The sequence below is a fragment of the Protopterus annectens genome, chromosome 4.part0 (assembly GCF_019279795.1).
Source record: "Protopterus annectens isolate FY-2018-M chromosome 4.part0, PAN1.0, whole genome shotgun sequence".
NCBI lineage: Eukaryota > Metazoa > Chordata > Ceratodontiformes > Protopteridae > Protopterus > Protopterus annectens.
In genome coordinates this window covers 866,185,314-866,204,949 of record NC_056733.1, presented here as the reverse complement: position 1 = coordinate 866,204,949, position 19,636 = coordinate 866,185,314, and the positions used below count along the sequence as shown (strand labels likewise).

The 19,636-nt window shown below is 41.2% G+C and overlaps 1 protein-coding gene across 1 annotated transcript in view; it reads right to left on the bottom strand.

Moving 5' to 3' along the window:
• BCR (BCR activator of RhoGEF and GTPase) overlaps positions 1–19,636 on the bottom strand; it is an 841,427-nt gene that overhangs the window by 94,186 nt on the left and 727,605 nt on the right. The window contains exons 11-13 of the mRNA XM_044069810.1: positions 17,345–17,476; positions 17,013–17,072; positions 16,169–16,278 (exon numbers count right to left, since the gene is read on the bottom strand). Of these exons, the coding sequence (XP_043925745.1) occupies positions 16,169–16,278; positions 17,013–17,072; positions 17,345–17,476 (302 nt within the window). The remainder of the gene's footprint in view (positions 1–16,168; positions 16,279–17,012; positions 17,073–17,344; positions 17,477–19,636) is intronic.

Here is a 19,636-nt window from a genome sequence, read left to right as displayed (position 1 = left end):
TTGTTTGTCTGTGTCAGCCCCTCCTTGAGAACATTTGTGTCGGAGTGAGACTCAATGACAGCCCCTAATTTGCAGTGATCTGCAAATTTAGTCAGCCTGAGACCACTGACATTGGCCTTGACTTCTGAGAAGTAACTGTCAAAATGGAATGGTCCAAGGACTGATCCCTGAGGGACTCCACTTGTGACTGGCCTCTTTGTAGAGGTGGACTCCCCAATTCTAACTTCCTGGGTCCTGTCTGTGAGCCAGTTGGCTATCTACCAGGTGACATATGGGTTTGTACCTGACCTCCTGAGTTTGTCAATAATGCCCGAGTGGGGTATTGTGTCAAATGTCTTGGCCAGGTCAAGTTAGGGAGTGTGAATGACTTTGCCCTCATCCATTGCTTTGGTGACCTTCTCAAAGAAGTCCACCAGGTTGAGTAGGCATGACCTGCCCTTGAAGAAACCAAACTGGTATGGATCCAATGTCTGGAGGTTTACTATAGCTCTTCTGATCATCCCCATGATAATTCTTTCCTTAGCTTTACATATAAGACTGGTGAGACTTATGGGTCTGTAGTTTCCAGGGCCTGTAGATGGCCCACATTTGTGCAGAGGGATGACTGTTGCCTTTCTCCATTAATGAGGCATGAAGCCTGTTTGGAGGCTACAGTTAAACAGTAATTCCAGAGGTCCTGACAGATCATGTTTCATACTACTTAGAAGGCATCCTGGGATATTGTCTGGGTCCACTGATGCAGTGTTCTTGGTCTTAGACAGAGCACTATGGACCTGTTCCCTAGTTATAGCAGAGGAAGTTACATTTGATGGCATTACCTGAGGGAAGGTTGAGGGGGAGATTGGGGTAAATTTGGAGATGAATTTATCAGCCAGGAGATGTGCTATATCTTCCGGCTCAGTATAGGTGGCTCCATTTATAATGGACTCTGTACATAACTGTGTATTGCCTTTGAGGTTGCGGACATAGCTAAATAATGCTTTGTGGTTGTCCTTGGCCTGGGAGGCCAAGCATACCTCAAATTTGACTTTGGTAGACTTTATTTGTCCTCTAAGTTGTTTGTTTAGTATGACAACTGTGCGTTTATCCTGCTGGGAGCTGTTGGGAGGGTGGAAACACAAGGTGCAGGGTTTGAGTCTCACAAGGGATAATTGGCTAAGCTTAAAATGGCTCGCAAGGGCAGTTAGCTTAGTACTAATCTATGAACCTATCTATGAACCTATGAACCTCCTCATTTTTGTCATGATTTTCTTCCTCCTGTTATACAGCCTACTGATTTTGTGATTCCACCAGGCCCGTTTTTTGAGTTAGTTCTGTAGTTCTTCCTGGTGGGTAAAGCTGCCTCTATGCAGCTATTAACATGTTTGTACAGGGTTTCTGTGAACAGTTCTGCATAGGCAGCAGTGTTCTCAGGGTTTATGGGGGTTTGAAATTTTGCCAGGTTCTCACTTAATAGCAGCAGGTTAGCCTTAGACTAGTTCTTGAATATTCCAGGTTTAAGCTGGGGGTCCAGGTTTTATTTTTACTTCAAAGGAGACCATTTTGTGGTCTGACCTTAGCAGGGAAGGCATTACAATAGGGAGTGTACATCAGTCTCCCATATTAGTGAGGACCAGATCCAGTATAGTTGTACCCCTGGTTGGTGTACTGACTATCTGGTCCAGGGCGTTTGTGTTTACATTCTTTGTGCATGTACGTTTGGTGTCGTGTAGGATTCCCAATTAATAGTGGGGTAATTAAAGTCACCCATGAATATGGTACTGGGTTGGATAGTTAGTGTTTCTAATAAGTTTAAATACATGGTATGGGTTTTCAGGGTCATAGAGGGGGACCTACAGCTTGCAAGGAAGTGGTGCTGGATCTTTGCCTATGGTGATTTAAACATGGAGCAGCTCAAGTGGATTGTCCTGTTTGACTAGCCTTGAAGTATATTTATTTTTGATGTAAATAGAGACACTTCCAACTTTAGTCCCTGCCTGTGAAGTAGCTGGCCTAAATGTGTGGAAGGCATTATAACCTTGTACTGTTGGGAGTGCTCTCCGCGGCTTTAAACCATGTTTCATTGACAGCACAGATATCAACATTCTTTAGGGTAAAGAGAGCTTCTAGGAAGTGGAGTTTTTTGGTTAGAGTAATAGCACTGAGCAGTAATACCTTCAGATTTCCATTGTTTTGATTTGATATGTCAGAAGTACTGTGAAACCTGGCAACTGATTATTTGGTATCTAATAACTTTTTTTAACAGAAATACAGGCGGACCCACTGGTGTGGCTATGGGGGCATCTGCGGCTCATATTTTTGCCAACATCATTCTTTGGTGGTGGAAGAAAAAGGTGATTTTTTCCCAACTGAATTGTATGGGTACATGAAGTCGTACCCGAGATACCTGGATGATGTCTTTACAATCTGCTTTGGTACTGTGGAACAGCTAAATGAATTTATGAGTACAGTAACAGTACCACATTTTTTTCTATGCAGTTTGATTCTATCCTAATTATTTGGATTTACTTATGTATAAGGATGTCCTTAAGGGTTGTTTTTCTTCTAGGGTTTACAGGAAGCCCACCTACTCTGATAGTGTGTTACACACTATAAAAGCTGTCGCCCCCAATGGCAAAAAGGAATGTTTTAAAAGTTCAAATGATTAGGGTTGTCTAGGTTAATGACTGATGATGCATGTTCCCACACTGAATTAGAACGTGTGTTTTTTGGGCAGGGCATACCCCTCAAGCTTAGTAGAAACATGTAAATGAGGTAATAGAGGGGAGAGTTACAAGATTTCGACTGATGCTGAATTTAGGTTCTATTGTTGATAATGTGGAGGCTAATATTAATGCAATTTTGATAGTTATCCCTTTGGGGTCTGAGAAATTTTTATGACAAAACTGGGTAACAACTATTATACCAATGAACTTACATGTTTGGGATAAACCTTTGATGGTTTATAGGAATAAGAACAACTTGAAAAAAAGTTGTTTGAAAATTCACAGTGGGGCTTTAAAACTAACCACAATGTTGATATGTTCAAATGTGGTTGCAACCAACAATGCAGGTTAATTTAGTAGGGATCTAATTTAATGTTGGATCACTAACCTAAAGTACTCGCCCCGAATGGTAGATTTAATTGTAAAACAAAAGGGGTGGTGTATGTGGCAAATTGCTCAGCTTGTCCAGCATTTTATATAAGGAAAATTAAAGGCCCCACAAGAAGAGAATTAACATGTTTATGCTATTTCAAAACAGGATTTCAAGAATACTACTCAGGGACAGCTCCACGTGGTCCTGCAGAGTGGTCCTAGCTACAGAGAACTGAGAAAAGTGACTACTTTCCTGATTTAAGTATTTTTTCTGTTTTTTTACTTGAAATACCTTCTCTTGCTTACTTTGAACAAGCTTAAACTGTTTTTTTAACTGTTTGCTGCATTATATAATATCTGCACTTAAAATTACACTTGGTCGAAAATTGGTCGAAAGTTTGTTGTTTGTTTGTTTAATTTAACTGTTGAGGCTGCCCACTAAAGTGTGCTAGCCTGTGTAACTATTTATTACTGTTTTCTGTATTTCTGTGTGCTTTCTATCTGAAAAAAAAAAAATAATCCTTGTTTTCCTGCCTCTCCTTGACTAGTTTAGACCAGTTTACAGGCTTTGCTGTATTCTGGGCTGTGGTGTAGTTCCTGTGTTGTCCATTACCTTACTTGGATAGAAGGAAGTTTCTTTGCTCACCAGTGGGAGTGGGGAGCCTTGAGCAGCCTATCTGTCCCTGAAGGAGTGACCTCAGCACAAGAGCTGTAGTAATTGGTTGTTTTGGACCATTTCTAGCTCTTATGAAGTTCCCTGTTTAAAATCTGCATTTGCGCGGCTTTGCGTGATTGTGCGCATAGCGCAGCGCCGGTTAAACTTTTTCTGGCTCTGCCAAGTCTGCTCTTCAAATTTTCCCTTAGAAAGTTCTACTCTTAGAATAACCAGTCTACTCGCTATATTATAAGCCTAGCACTTGTTCTCAAAACTTCTCTTCTAAAGTAAGCACTCTCAAACTAAAGTAAGCACTACATCCACCTACCACCCCTGTGAATACCCACTTCCCTTAAAGGCACAGCACTCTCTTATAACATTCTAGCATGTCGAGTGGTAGATTACTAGCATCTTCTCCTGTTCAGCTGGTTAATCTGGGAATCTTGAGACAATGCTACAATTGTCTCATGTACACAGACAACCCTCTCCTCCTCCCAACAAACAAAAACACATGTGAGAGATGCAACTATATAGCCAAACTGGAGGCTGAACTCTCTCAACTCAGGACTGGCAAGACCAGACAGGAGGAGAAGGTAACCACACACACAACAAACCCAGTCACACATAGACCTACCCCAACTGCAAATCAAACACATAATAAACACAAAGACATACTCGGAGGCTCTAATAAAAAACTTACCAAAACAAAGGCTCCCAAAGCAGACACCCAAAAATCCACCACCTCAAAACATAACACATGCAACACATACTTCAATAAATCGGTATGTCAAACAATCACAGCCCTTAAGGTCAAACACTATGCCTGATACACTAGTGATAGGTGACTCTATAGTCAGACACACTGACGTTCCACTTACCAGGCTGAACAAGGAGAGGGTAACGGTGAGCTGTCTATTGGGGGCTAGGATCCGCCATATAACACACGCACTCAGGTCACTCAAAAGCACGTATAAATATGACTCCGTCATTGTCCATGCCGGCGTGAATGACCTGAGACGTACCTCCCTGGACTACATGAAAAGAGACATAGAGGAGCTCTCTGATTATGTAGCCCAGGCTGGTATGACCATGACCCTGAGCAGCATCTTGCCCTCACCAAGAATGATGCCACAATACAAAGACAAGATGATCAGCTTTAATAATTGGCTCAATTACTGGTGTCATTCTAGGGGGATCCAATGTTTGTCTGCTTGGGATGACATGCTGGACAAGCCACGCTGCTTCGCAAGGGATGGCTTGCACCTGTCACCACTGGGCTTCCGGATATTGGCTAAGGCTCTTGCCACCCCCATAGTGCCTTTTTTAGGCAAGGCTCAAAAGACGAACCCACCTCCTTAGAAAACAAAAATGGAAAAAAATTAAGGGTAATGCTGCTCAACGCCAGAAGTCTAAATCTCAAGATGCAGGCTCTCGAAGCACTCCTCAGTATGGAGAACATCGATATCTGCGCAGTAACTGAAACCTGGTTCAAGGCTCCTGAGAGCACTCCAGCGCTACCAGGCTTTACCTCGTATCATGCTTTTCGGCCCCAAAACCCAGGCCGAACCACAAAGGGAGGGGGAGTGTCCATATTCATCAAGGATACCCACACCTCCAGGTTAGTGGCAACTCATGAAGCATCGGAGACCATCCAGGTGCAACTAACCGTAGGCAAAACTGCTATACAATTGGTTGCATGTTACAGACCACCCTCCCAATCTCAAGAACCCCATTCAGCCTCCCTGAAGACATTGGAGGATATGAATGTCTCACCAAATACCATCATATTGGGAGACTTCAACTACCCTAACATAGACTGGGTGCACTATTCTAGCCCTAACACCCTAGCCCAAAGGTTCCTGGAATTCATCAACTCAAATGCAATGGAACAGCTAGTTACCTCTCCCACAAGGGGAGATAATATACTAGACCTGATCATCACAAACATGGGGACAAAATGCTCCACACCGGAAGTATTCCCCTCACTAGTGAGATATGACCACAAACTAATCACCCTGGATATACATATTCCACCTCCACCTCCAGCACAAAAGACTACAGTGAAAAACTTCTCAAAAGCCGACTTTACACTTCTTAAGACTGAGATGGTATCCTTTAAGCCCATTGGGCCAGTGGAAACCACATCCCACAATGCTGAATCCTTCACAAATGCTTTCTATGGACATCTCCAAGAATGCATGGATCATGCAATCCCAAATAAAACCAAGACCCTCTCCACCAAGGGAAAGCATCCTGTCTGGTGGACCCCAGCCATAAACAAATTGTATAACAAAAGAAGGAAGCTACTGCAAGACAGAGCAAAATCCCATAAAGGGAAGGCATCTCTGATCAGCACTAGTAGAAAGCTATGTTCTCTCATAAAAACATCCAAGGCCAACTTTGAGAGAAAAATCGTCAAGGACACTAAAGATAACCACAAGGCATTCTTCAGTTATGTTCGAAATCTGGGTGGAAACCCTCAGATATGCTCAGAGTTAGTACACAACGACAAAAAATTCACCGAACCCACAGATATTGCCAACATTCTGGCAGACAGGTTCAGTGCAAATTTCTCCCCTACCTCACCCCCAAAAGAAAAAATACTTATCCCAGCTGAATGTAACCTCCCTGTCATCTCAGATGTCCAGGTGAGAGCCGCCCTCAGCAAAGCAAAAAACACAGCATCAATGGGACCTGATGGTATCCCCGGTTGCGTGACACGTGAACTCCAAGAGGAGCTAAACCCACATATAAAAATGCTATTTAACCTTAGCCTTACTACAGGATATGTACCTGAACACTGGCGTACAGCAACAGTGGTCCCACTCCACAAAGGAGGCACCTCTACAGACCCTGGGAACTACCGCCCCATAAGCTTAACCAGCCTGGTCTGCAAAGCTATGGAAAGAATCAATATGGAACTCATAAACAGCGACATTGGGGACCTACAGACACTTGATCCCACCCAGTTCGGCTTTGTAAAGGGCAGATCCTGCCTTTTGAACCTGGTTGACTTTTTCAAAACAGTCACTAGCGCCATTGATGAGGGCAAAGCTGTCCATACAGCCTACCTGGACTTGGCTAAAGCCTTCGACACAATACCCCACTCAGGCATCATAGACAAGCTCAACAGCTTAAATGTAAATCCATATGTCACAAGATGGGTTGCAAACTGGCTAAAGAACAGAACCCATAAAGTCAAAATTGCGGGAGCCATGTCAGACTCAAAGCCAGTCACAAGTGGTGTCCCACAGGGCTCTGTCCTGGGACCCCTCTTGTTCGGCATTTACTTCTCAGATGTGAAAGCAAACATGGGAGGGTTGTGGCTGACAAAGTTCGCAGATGACTGCAAACTAGGCGCCATAGTCGATACACCAGCTGACACATACATCCTACAGAAAGGCCTCACCAAAACGGGCAACTGGTGCCGGAATCATGGCCTTAAACTGAATACCAAGAAATGTATAGTCATCCCCTTTGGGAAAAACAAAGTACCCACAAATTATCACATAGACAGTAACCCACTGAGTACGGAAAAAGTAATCAGAGACCTGGGGACCCAAGTCGATAGTGACCTCTTATTTGACACCCATGTTGCCAAAGTGGTTAGAAAGACTTTCTACCTTGCCCACCTTATCATGAAGGGATTCACATTCAGATCAAAGGAGGCCATTGTACCCCTATACTCCTCCCTTATCAGGCCCATGATCGAATACAATGCCCCATTTGGTATGTACCTCACCCGGCACTTACAACAGCTGGAGAGACCCCAGAAGTACCTAACCAAGAGGATCAAGGGTCTCCAACATATGTCATATGCTGCCAGGCTAAAGAAACTCCAGCTCTATTCAGTAGCATACCGTCTGCTCAGAGGTGATCTGTGCCTGACGTACAAGGCCATGTTCAATCAGGAATTGATGGACATGCTCCACCTCAAAAAATCCAAACCCATCAGAACCACGAGAGCTAAAGATTTAAACCTCAGCACAAATATGAATAGGACATGCTGGAGGGACAGATTCATAACTCAGAGGCTTCCCATACTCTGGAACAGAATCCCAGTTCATGTTAGGCAGAGCCCCTCACTGACTCTCTTTAAGAGAAATCTTGACGAGTGGATGGGAGATCGTAGGTTTACCCCGGGGGTAATCCCTGTGTCACTACTAGACAGAGGCACAGTAAACTAATTTTATTAAGTAAGGGGGTCTTCAATGTCTCACTACTAGACAGAGGCACAGTATTCTAAATCTATTCTGTACACTTTAGTACCACTACATGGGGTGGTGAAAGCCACATCACTAGGGCTAGGCTTATAAATGCCCCAGGGCAGATAGCCTAGTACTAAACTATGAAACTATAAGCACTCTACAAATTGTACTAATTTAAAAAATAATTTTCTTTCTTTATTTCTGAGAAAGTTTTTGAACTTAAGAGGGGGAATTTGGGTAACACTATTATAACCATGTTAATTATTATTGCCAATTGGCTTTGTACGCAATGAATGCCCCTGGTCTTAATGATATATCAATTTCCAGTTTGCAGATGTTAAAAAAAATGGCAGAGTGTAATGTTGATTTTACTAATGAATTCTAACGGATCATCAAACTACCTTTTAGTATGTTATGTATTTATTTAGACACTAGATGGCACTGTTTACTTTAGTATATAATAGTTTTGAACGGGGAAATGTATTGTCTGCGGAAGTTTTGTGTTTGTTGTTCTGAACAAAAGCACTTACAATTCATTAAATTACTTCTTGAGACTTGGCCAGTAGGCTTCGTTTCCTTTTATATTTTGGTATTCTTACAATTAGACCTAGTTCCAGGACAGCAGGTAGTCTAAAACAAACCACTCAAACAAAATACATCCAGAAACTTTTAAGTAAACCAATAGGTCAAAACACATCTAATTCTAGCATGAAGTTTTATTATTGCTATCAGGAGTTGGAAAATACAACCTCTCTTTCTTAATCCGGTACAGAACATCTTCTATACAGACTGGTATGTAATCTCAGGGATTTGAGCCTGGAAAATGGGAAGCATAAGTTTCTGTGCCTGTATATTTCCACAGGGTTTGACTAGATTATATCGTAGACAGCTGCAAAAACAGAAGAAACCTGATCTACTTAAGACTGTGCGCCTCAATATTCTACAAATTAGAGGGAATAAGGAAGAAGCACTGAAAAATGGCTTTTCTTTTCCATAACAAAGTCAAGGCGTCTGGCAAACTGGGTTTTATCAACTTAATAAGCAGCACACTTTGGTAAACCTGTCAAACTGAAAAGAAAATCCAAAGTTGCAAACTGCTGACAACAAGACTTAAATAACAGCATTTTCTGCAAATCAAAATGTCTCCCAGCAACACACCTCCTCCTCCCTTGCATCATCTCTAAATATTCTAACTTAGTGATCACAAAACTGTGGGAAGAAACTTTCTTATTCCCAGTATTATGTGATCTCACTTAATCAAGTTTTAAACAAAGTAATCAAACGGTATCGGATGACTCCTGTTTTGAAGAAAACCTATGTGGCAAATGGAAGAGATCCTCATAAGACAACTCCAAACATTAGCTCAAGAAAGCAGAATCCTGGCAGCCTGGTTCTTGCACATTTGGCAAACCAGTCTGCTTCTAGGGTTTCCTAAGCAATGAAGATTTCTCACTGTAAGATACGAGCTGTGGATTTCCTACTTACTAACTTCTGATATGAAGTGGCTGACCGTCATCAGTGAGTTCTGACACCCTGGAATGTACACAACTAAAGGAATGGACCCTTGTGTAGAACCCTTGTGTACTCACAGCAAAAGGAGAATGAATGAATGAATGAATGAATGAATGAATGTTTGACCATCTTTCTTCATGCCTGTTGTCTATCCTAATGAAGGGAAGTGGCTTCCTTTGGGGAAGGGGGGGGGGCAAGCTCTAATTCCTTCATCTTGGCCATGAATTTTGGGTTACTTATGTGCTTTATCCTTTCTTGCTACAACAAGGATCTCAGTATCTTGAGATGAATGACATAGACTTCCTAACTTTGTAACAAAGCAGTTGTGACTGTTCTGGTGACCAAAGCTGAAAGAAGAGAGGCTATTTTCTGAAGCTTCCAGAGATCCAGACTTTACTCTTGGCCTATTTCACATGGTTGAAGCAAAATGACCATGTATGTTCAAATAGTACTTGTACAAGTTCCATTGGATTTGTACAGCCCACTGAGTGGCCATTATATTGAGAGTCACAAAATCAAATACCATGACAGCAAGTCTTGCTTTTCTTCAGGTTGTCATGAAGCCCAAACATGTCAGAAAGGAAAGACAACTGCAAAAACTACAGTAAACTGCTAATGAACAAGAACGTTCATATCCCTGAGTAAAATGTATTAAAGATACACAAACTGTATTCAGGTTCTCCACACTGACCGCAATTACCAAATCTAGAACATGGCCATGGTTTGACTCAGGCTGGACCTGAGGGTCATCCCAAGCAGTGCCCGTATCAGCCAGTTGTCTAGGTAAAGCAGTCCATAAATTTTCTTCTGAGATACAGCAATTACATTGTTTAAGTGCTCAATAAAAACAGTATGATACTGAAGAAACAAGATGCAACTCAAAATATTTGAAATCTACTCTTCCAACTGGCTTATGTAGCACTGCCAGTGTTCATGAATAAAGACATGTAGCTTTAAAATCTATTTAGTTATTTATAAATTTACTTGTAACTGGACTGGCAAACTGGATTAATGCCTAGAGCACTAACTGGTTACATGTCTTCCTCACAATTACATAGCAGGTAAAAGAGACTGAGGGACTTGAACCCACAACTGCAGAATGAAGCTCATTAACAGTTCATATTCTTTATGCTCTATGCAAAACTGCTAGAACCAATCCCTCCTCACCTTGGTTAGGCACGGTGAAAAGACAATGTGTTGTTAACATCAGAACCATCTTCTAGTCAACAAACTGGGTCAGGGTCTTCACTTGTATGATGCAGCAGCACTTGCCAGGTCTCTTGAGGTCCACAGAGAACTCCTTGCAATTCACTGCACTGATTTTGTTATACTGTTTTGCAGAAGGGATGACATTTTCATCAGCAATTGTCCACGAGCTGTTCTCCTGCTGAAAAGGATCAGTGGACAGTACAGTAGGGCACTAATGTGCCAGATACTCTAAACAGTGGTCATCCAGCTGCTGACATAAATGGAGACCCCCCCCCCCCCTTTGACCACTTCTTTTGGGAAAAGGGTGGACTGATCAGAGAGACTGAAAACCACTTTAGTGCGACTGATGAAAGGGGACAGCTGCCTTTTTCTGCTTGGGTGGAAAAAAAATAAACCAAATTGTTAAATCATTCTGGAACACTCAGAAAAATGTAAAGTGGTTGACAAACACTAGTATGCTTAAAGAAAGTATAAAAACAAGCTCTGGGCATGGCCCTGACTGCATTTGACGCTGTAACAGGGTGCTGAAACAGATCTGTCAACGTTCATTAAGTGACCCTCCAAGTAAGACAATGAATAACACAATGGATTCACATCCCAATCCATGAAAGAAGTGGACTAGGAATGCAGTGTTACCACACTGTAGGACAGATTAAGGCAAAAGAAGAGGTTCTTGTTTCAAAGAATGACGACTTAAAAAGGTAGCATGCAAGACACAATTGAAGAATAACATCTAACATGACTATCACAACTAAATATAAAACTCCGGGAAGCAAGAACCTGACACCTTACAGCTTTTCTGTTGTAATAGGTGAAATGCAACTTAGTTTTTGTCAGGTTTTAAGGCTTAAAAGGTGTGTGCACAACATCAGCAAAGGGTTCCAGCCAAATGACACTAGATTGGGCCAGTACCTTGAATCAGCCTTACACACACACACACACACACACACACACACTCCCAAGCCTTTACTTTTACATTAGTAAATTTTGCTTTTACTTTCAGCATAGTCTCTTCCATCTATCCCATAACCCCCCCTAATTATTCCCCTATCATACCTACCTCCCCACCCATTTCTAAATATGGCCATATAGTACTCCATCCCCTAAACTACCACTATCCTGCTCATATTCTTTCTGTTATCACACTGCACTCAACCACCATCTTGTCCGTCACAACTGTTACTTTGATCTTGCTTCGCTCACTTACACTCTCTCTCCTAACAATAATAACAACTTTCCAGACACCCAACATACCTCCTACACCCACCTGTACAACCACCACACATAACCCACATTTATCAAGTTACTTGGACATTCACCCCAGCTTATTCACAGCCAATACCTCTGTACTATCCAAAGTGAAACTTTTACCTCTCCAAAGACACTCCAATTATCCTACCACCAGCAGCAACTACACCATTTTTAGGAAAATAAAACTGATTAAGTATAACCTACACAATTTGCCAAAGCACTATTTCCCAGTGCGGTGATGTACAACCCAACCCAGGCCCAGCTCCTCTCAGCTCCAGCAAACCTAGCAAATCTCTTATGCTATCAACCATAAATCTCCAAAGCCTTAGAAACAAGATACCTGAACTCCATGTGTGGATTTCACAGTACAACCCAGATATTATAACAGCTACTGAAACCTGGTTGAAATCATATGTAAAAGACACTGAATTTCTCTGCCCAAGCTACTCATGCCTGAGACTCGATCGACCCAACGAGAGAGGAGGAGTAGCAATACTTTTCCCTAGCAATTACACATTAATCCCCTACTCAAAACCAACACCCAACTTCTCCCCAGCCAAAGTACTAATCTCTTTATTAAAACTTATCATAAAAACATTTGCATAACTGCTCTGTATATTCCTCCAAAAAACAAGATACCAGTATTAGAAAACATACTTGTCTGAACTTCCCAAAACATAGAAATTGAAACCACCATTCTAGGTGATGTAAACATCGATTAGCGAAACACAGGCCACAACAACCCCTCAAAAAACATAAATCTTTACAACTTCTTCCAACTAACTGAAGACATCACCAGACCTCACAAGAATAACTACTGGGCCTCCACAATATACTGGATATTAGTGTCCCACCCTTATAATGTCATCACTGCAGACATACTACCTAATACCATTAGCGACCACCACCCAACATATATCATATGCAAAACTACTCCAACCACAGGCCAACACCAATACAAATCTACCAGAAATTTTACTAAGTTCCAATCATCCATATTTAATGAAACTTTAGCTAACGTAAACTGGGAACCCCTCAAATCCCTACCACTTAATGAGGCTGTTGAATTCTTTAAATCAGAATTCCTAGACATCCTAAATAGGCAAGCACCCACCCGCCAAAAACGACTGAAACATAACCATGCAAGCTGGCTCTCAAAATCCACCAAAGTAGTAATGTCCACAAGGGATAAAATCTGGAAATCATGGTAGAAAAACAAAGACCCCTCAACTCTACTACATTACAAGCAACTCCGTAACCAGGCAAAACGTCTAATAACCACTGATAAAAAGACCACTATTACCACCTACAAAACCAACATAAAAATAATCCCAAAAAATTCTGGTCCTCCATCAGCCAACTATTACACCCAGGCTCTCAAAGCAACCCATCCCCTATCCCACAAAAAAAACCCCCATTGAACCTGCTACCCTCTTCAATTACTACTTCACTGACACCATAGCTAACCTAACCACCACCTTTCCTACAGTTAACACCACCACCAAGACAGCTGATGACCAAATCACCTCAGAAAACAAGCCTACCCTTAACCCTAACCTAAAATTCTCCCCCATACCCACCAGCACAATAAAAAAAACTTTTACTTAAGCTAAAACCCTGTACTCTAGCCCCTGACAATCTACCCCCACACTTCCTGCAGCTAGCAGCAAACTCTATAGCTTATCCCACCAGCATACTCATTAACAGATCAATTAAAGAATCCCTTGTCCCAGACATCTGGAAAAAAGCATTCATTCTCCCTTTACACAAAGGTGGCACCAATACAAACACCACAAACTTTCGACCCATAGCAATTCTCTCACCCCTCTCTAAAATACTGGAAAAATTCATCCATGCCCAACTCCTCAACCACCTGCTTGAAAATCAAATTTTATCACCCACTCAGCGTGGTTTCAGACCAGGACACAGCACCACTACCGCCCTCCTATCCTTCCTTGATGCAGTTAACCTGGCACGGGAGTCTGGTAAAATAAGTGCTTCACTTTTCCTCTACCTCTCCAAAGCTTTTAATACCATTTCCTGCACTATCCTCCTCTGTAAACTATCCACCCTCCACATTTCTCCCCCTACCCTACAATGGTTCAACAGCTATCTCTCCAATAGGCAGCAAACCACCAAACAGCAACAATCTTACTCTCCTTTCCATACTTCCACAGGGGTACCCACAAGGCTCCATACTTGATCCTCTCTTATTTAGCATCTTTATTAACAACTTTCACTTCACTCTTCCACACTGCTCAGTAATCCAGTAAGCTGATGACTCCACAATAAAATGCACTGCAAATTCCAGTTATGAACTCCAGCAAATTACCCAGAATGCCCTCACCTCTACTAAATCCTGGATGCTTAACAATCATCTTGCCTTAAATCCAAAAAAAAAAAAAAAAAACTAAACTAGTAATTTTTACCCCTAGGAAAACCACTCAGTTTGCTAAAAAAAACTTCACTATACAAGTCCAGGACAATACCACTATAGAAGCGGTCCCACACACTAAATCACTAGGCATTATTATAGATGAAAACCTTAAATTTGACCTACATATAAACAATAACATCAAAAAAACACACCAAAAGTTTGGTAGGCTCTACAGGCACCAACACTTTCTTACCTTCTCTACTAGACAAACCCTTGCAACTACATTTTTATTACCCTCTCTCCTTTATGGTGCCCCTCTCCTCACTAATATCCAAACTTGTTCAAAATCCAAATGTGTTACAACAGAACAGCAAAATTTGCCACCAAGGCCAAATTCTCATCCCACCTCTGTAAGTCACTGAAACAATTAGGGTGGCTGGAACTCCCCCACCATCTCTCATTCACCCGACTAACTACAGTGCACAAAATAATCTACAGACCCACAGACTGTCCCGCTCTCTCAACTCTACTTGCCAAATACAATCCCAGCAGGCATCTAAGATCTTAGAATTATCTACGTCTAAAAGTAGATAAGCCCACCTTACTTGCTGGTCAACTCCTCCATTCCTTCACCGTCGCCAAACTATGGAACGCACTTCCGCCTTCTATAAGAAACACAGGCAGCACCACCACCTTCAAACAAATACTGAAAAATCATCTCAACCCTTCCTGGCTATGTACCTGCTCTATAACCTAACCTCTTCACTCTCCTTATATGATTACTAAACTCATATGTCTTTTGCTACTAGTGACTGATGATACTTTCTCCATATTTATTTTTTATTTTTATCTTCACTTGTTGATACTGATACAATAATACTGATTAATATAGCTCTGTTTATACCTCTCTAATTGAATTCACTGAATTCTGCTTTAATGTATATTTTCTGTATGTATTACTGTAATCAAACAAACTATATTCCTGCTTTTATGTATATATTCTGTACATGTGACTGTATTTACTATCTGTAACACTGTTTCTACTTCTGCACCAATTAATGTTTACATTTTTTCTGTAAATATGTTCTTGTTGGGGCTTTTCTCCCCGGGCCTCCACTGAAAATGAGTTCTTTTAGGCCCAGTAGATTTTTCCGGAAAAACAAATGCAATAAATAAACAAACAAACACTACATGGGTACAAATACGTACATCTGCATGCTTACATTATGGAAAGCATCACAGTTTTATGGCAAAACAATACAACCAAAATCTGCCTCCACTATTCTCTAGGACACCAAACAATAACTGGAAAGGCTTCTGTTTTGGGGAGCAAATTAAATGGAAAGGCTTCTGTTTTGGGGAACAGTACACTCATGGTCCTTCCATGGAATGACGGCCAGAATCCATATGAAACCCTAATACATGTCAGCGGCTCCTTAACTGGCCCTGCTGAACCAAAGACAAAGGGCCAGAAACTGAATGCTGATACTGGTACTGGATACTGCACCACCTAACACTTTGTATCCTGGGCATCTGCCCCCTCCACCCCACCCTAGCTATGCCATGCTTCAGGTGGAACACAGTGCAAGTCAGAGGAGAAATGCTTACCTTTGCCTCAAGATTCATCATATCTGAGGTAGGCCATTAGCCAGCATTAGTGCACCTCAGCCCCACCAACATTCTCTATTATTCCAGTGCTGTAGTTGTTAACTTTGTAGTTCCCGCTGCCTCTACAGGACACTTCTTCTGCTACTTTACAAGACTAGCACTGCTACAAGCCATTTTTTCCAGTCACATATTCCTCATCACCCACATTTCTACATTAATGTTCTTACTTGTTCCCCTGTTATAAAATCTTCATTACAACATTATCACTTACTTGGTTACCAGTCCAATTTTCACGCCAAACACTCCAGTCTGTTTCCGAGATGGCATTCTCTTTAGGCTGAACTCTCGTGTTGTGAACTTTACAGACAGTTTTGCTTCAACCTGTTTACAAAAAAAACGGAAGAAAAAGAAGGGTTTTATTTTTAAATGCAGCAACCTAGTCTTTACTTCACAGCACAACCCCATGGATTGCTAGCTAATGCCACATCATTTCATAAAACCAGAAACCCAGAACACCAGTGTTAAACTGCCAAAATAATGACGAACAGTAAGCAGTAATGTAGAACTGCTTAATGAAACTTATATGACAAAACTGCATATACTGATTGTACTTAGGAAATCCTAACTAAGTGTTTATATTTATGATTACTTAATCCCCAAACTAGACTATAGCAGGAGTCCCTAAGAGACTCCATTCTTATTTTGCACCCACCTTCTGATGTTGACAAGTATTTTATGGGACTTGAACCCAGAGCACTATTATCTTCCTACATGAGAGCTGAAGAAAAGCTTCTAGTGTGTCACTGGTTGTTTCTTCTCTTTCACTCAGAATACATCACAACTGATCAAACCAGGTTCTTCCTTTCCTCTCCTTGAAACGATCATTCCCATGCTGTTAACTGTTTCTTGCCGTCCTTGAGTTTATAAGTTACAGGCAAATAGAGAAACAGAAACTCTAACTGCAGAACGGAGCCTAATGGCTATGGAGTCTGGCCAGGTCCTTATCAACTGGGCAAATTACATATCCGGGGGTAAACAGCTAATTTTCTCAGTATGCCCACGACCTTGTCTGTTCTCTGCATTCTTAAGTGTCATCTCTACACATCAGCACTTACCCCATTCATTGTTAGAACAATCTTCTGCCAATCTTTGTCTTGTAACGTCTGTGCATCCAGCTGGAAAAAAAAAAAATTAAAAAATCAGTGCAGCACAAAGTTTGCTATTTTTCCTGTCAGTTTAACTAGTGGTCCGCCTTCTATATTTCTGTATCCAAATGAAATTTAAATAAAATGTAAGGTACAGTTTATATCTGGAGCTACACTCCATAGTCTCCTTAATATTCATCATTTTAATCGCTCTTGCTTGTTTACGTACAACACACAGAGTACAGTGTTAATACAGAGTTTGCTAAACAAAGATCCTTACGTCATCTTACACACACGCCTACCTGAATCTGCCCCTTCCCCATGATTTTATCTGCGGGTTCTCCATCTTCTTTAGGGATTTTATTCTTGTTGTAGCATTTCTCATAACACAAAAGTCGCAGAGTCTGTGATCCCTCCAGCTCAATCTCGAATTCCTGGAAGAAACCAGAAATAACCATAGTTAACATAAGAGAAAGACCACTCAGTCTTGAACTCCTGAAACAAGACAGAAATAAGCATACTTAACATGATGGGAAAACCTGCTGATAAGCTGTCACTCACCATAACAGCAATGTGCGATCAACAATAGCTCAGAATGGTAAGGAAATTTGTATACCAAGCTGCTGAACTCACTCTGGTTGACAGGTTGCCAATCTGGTGGAATACTACCACCTAGGGGCAAACGGGTATTACTGCAATCTGTGCGACATTGCACATACGAAGAGCAACTCAAAAGTGGAACACCAGGCCCCAAAGCAGTGCAAGCAGGACAACACCAGGGGGGGTGGGGGTTGACACTGCATGAGTAAATATAACAAAGAACAGACAGATCCCGGAGAAAGAACAATAATGAGGATAATACAACATAAGCACTGGGTAATATCTTTGGGAGAATGTAAACTGAATATCTCAGAACATTTGCACAGAGTAACAAATAGAGTACACAAATCCCCACGGAGAGCAGTAATGAGGGTTACACATACGATAATCAGGGGTGATACAGGACTAGACTGATCCCTACAACAGATAATACTGTAATTTGTAGAACACAAGTACAAAGTAACAAACTAGACAAATCCCTCTACAGCGAGAATTACAATTTACAACAGGTGGATATGTACCGATCTTTGAAACCATAAAGCACTGAGGGTTACATATTATCAGAACAGAAAAATACAAGAGCACCCAAATAAATGAAGGTTGCTATAAAGGGTTACACAACACAGGAAATGGAACGACACAGCTGGCCAGAGTCCTGGATGAAAATGGTATTTGAGGGTTGTAGAATATAAAGATGGGGTAAAAACATAGCTACCCAGGTTCCTGACTCAGAAATGAGGGTCTCAGACAATAAACAAGGTAAGAGAAAACAGAACAGTATGAAGAACTACAAAGTATTAAGGGATTAACACAGGACTAAGCATATTCCTGAGAAACAAAAGTGATGAAAATTAAAAGAAAAACATTAATGCGCAGGAAAAGTCAAGACATAAAAAAATTCTATTTTAAAAAACATTAGGATGTTGAAAGCAGTTTCTGCTACAGTCCCAGTGAGTGCTAATATTGAATACGGTTTACTATCATGTACTCGAATCAGAGGCGATCAAGTCTTTGTATGCTCAAAACCATTCCGCAAAAGTTGGAATGAGGAATTCTGGTATACTCAACACAAATACCAAGCTTCGAAACCCTCTACCATGCTGGACTCAGGAACAAGCATTACCACGTGTTCAGAATGGGGCAAATTTGGACAGTTGGTAATGTTAGTTTCAACATTCGCAATGTGGGACTCGTACAGGTGTACACAACCACCTGTGAGTCGATTAATGATAGTAAACCACTGAATATAGTAGGCAAGATGGCATTACTGTTCTTGATTATACATAATTTAAAATAAAACAATATGCACAATTAAAAAAATGTTAAACTTGGCAAGCTCAAAGTATCAATATCTGTAGTGTTAGTAAAGAAATTTAATCTTAAAAGTTATGTAACAGCAGCAATCCTGAAAATCAAGTATTACTTTAAATTCTGCTTCTCTTCCTTTGGTCATGTGCTAACTGCGTGAGGCTGAAAGATGCTGACTACATTACCCTGATCTTCAACTCAACAATCCCAGGTCTCCATACAGAATGACCACTGGCTCATTTTTCTAGCTGTGTTTTGGTAGTGATTCAAAGTTTATTCATCTTTTAATACCACACTTCTGCAGCTGTGGAGACAGCTGATTTAAGTCACATTCTTTTTTGGGATAAAGAATCAATTTCAGCACCCAGCGTTTATATTTTAGCATGAAAAGGAAAAACAGCACTGACATCATCTAAAGCGAGCAAACCTATTCCAGGTGTCTCAAAGAACTTTAAATCTCTTAAAGTAAGCATAATGAAAATAAACCAAAGTGTAACAAGCTCACACGTCTTTAATAAGCTTGCACAGTACTGTTACAAGAAAGGGAGGAACGCTACTCACGTAGGCCAAAAACAGTGTGTAGTGAGAAATGGACTCCTGCAGGTACATGTCATCCCTGTAACATGCGGGTGTACATGTGCAAAAATAACTTGTGGTTAATAAATGTCTTCTCTACACTGTGCCTG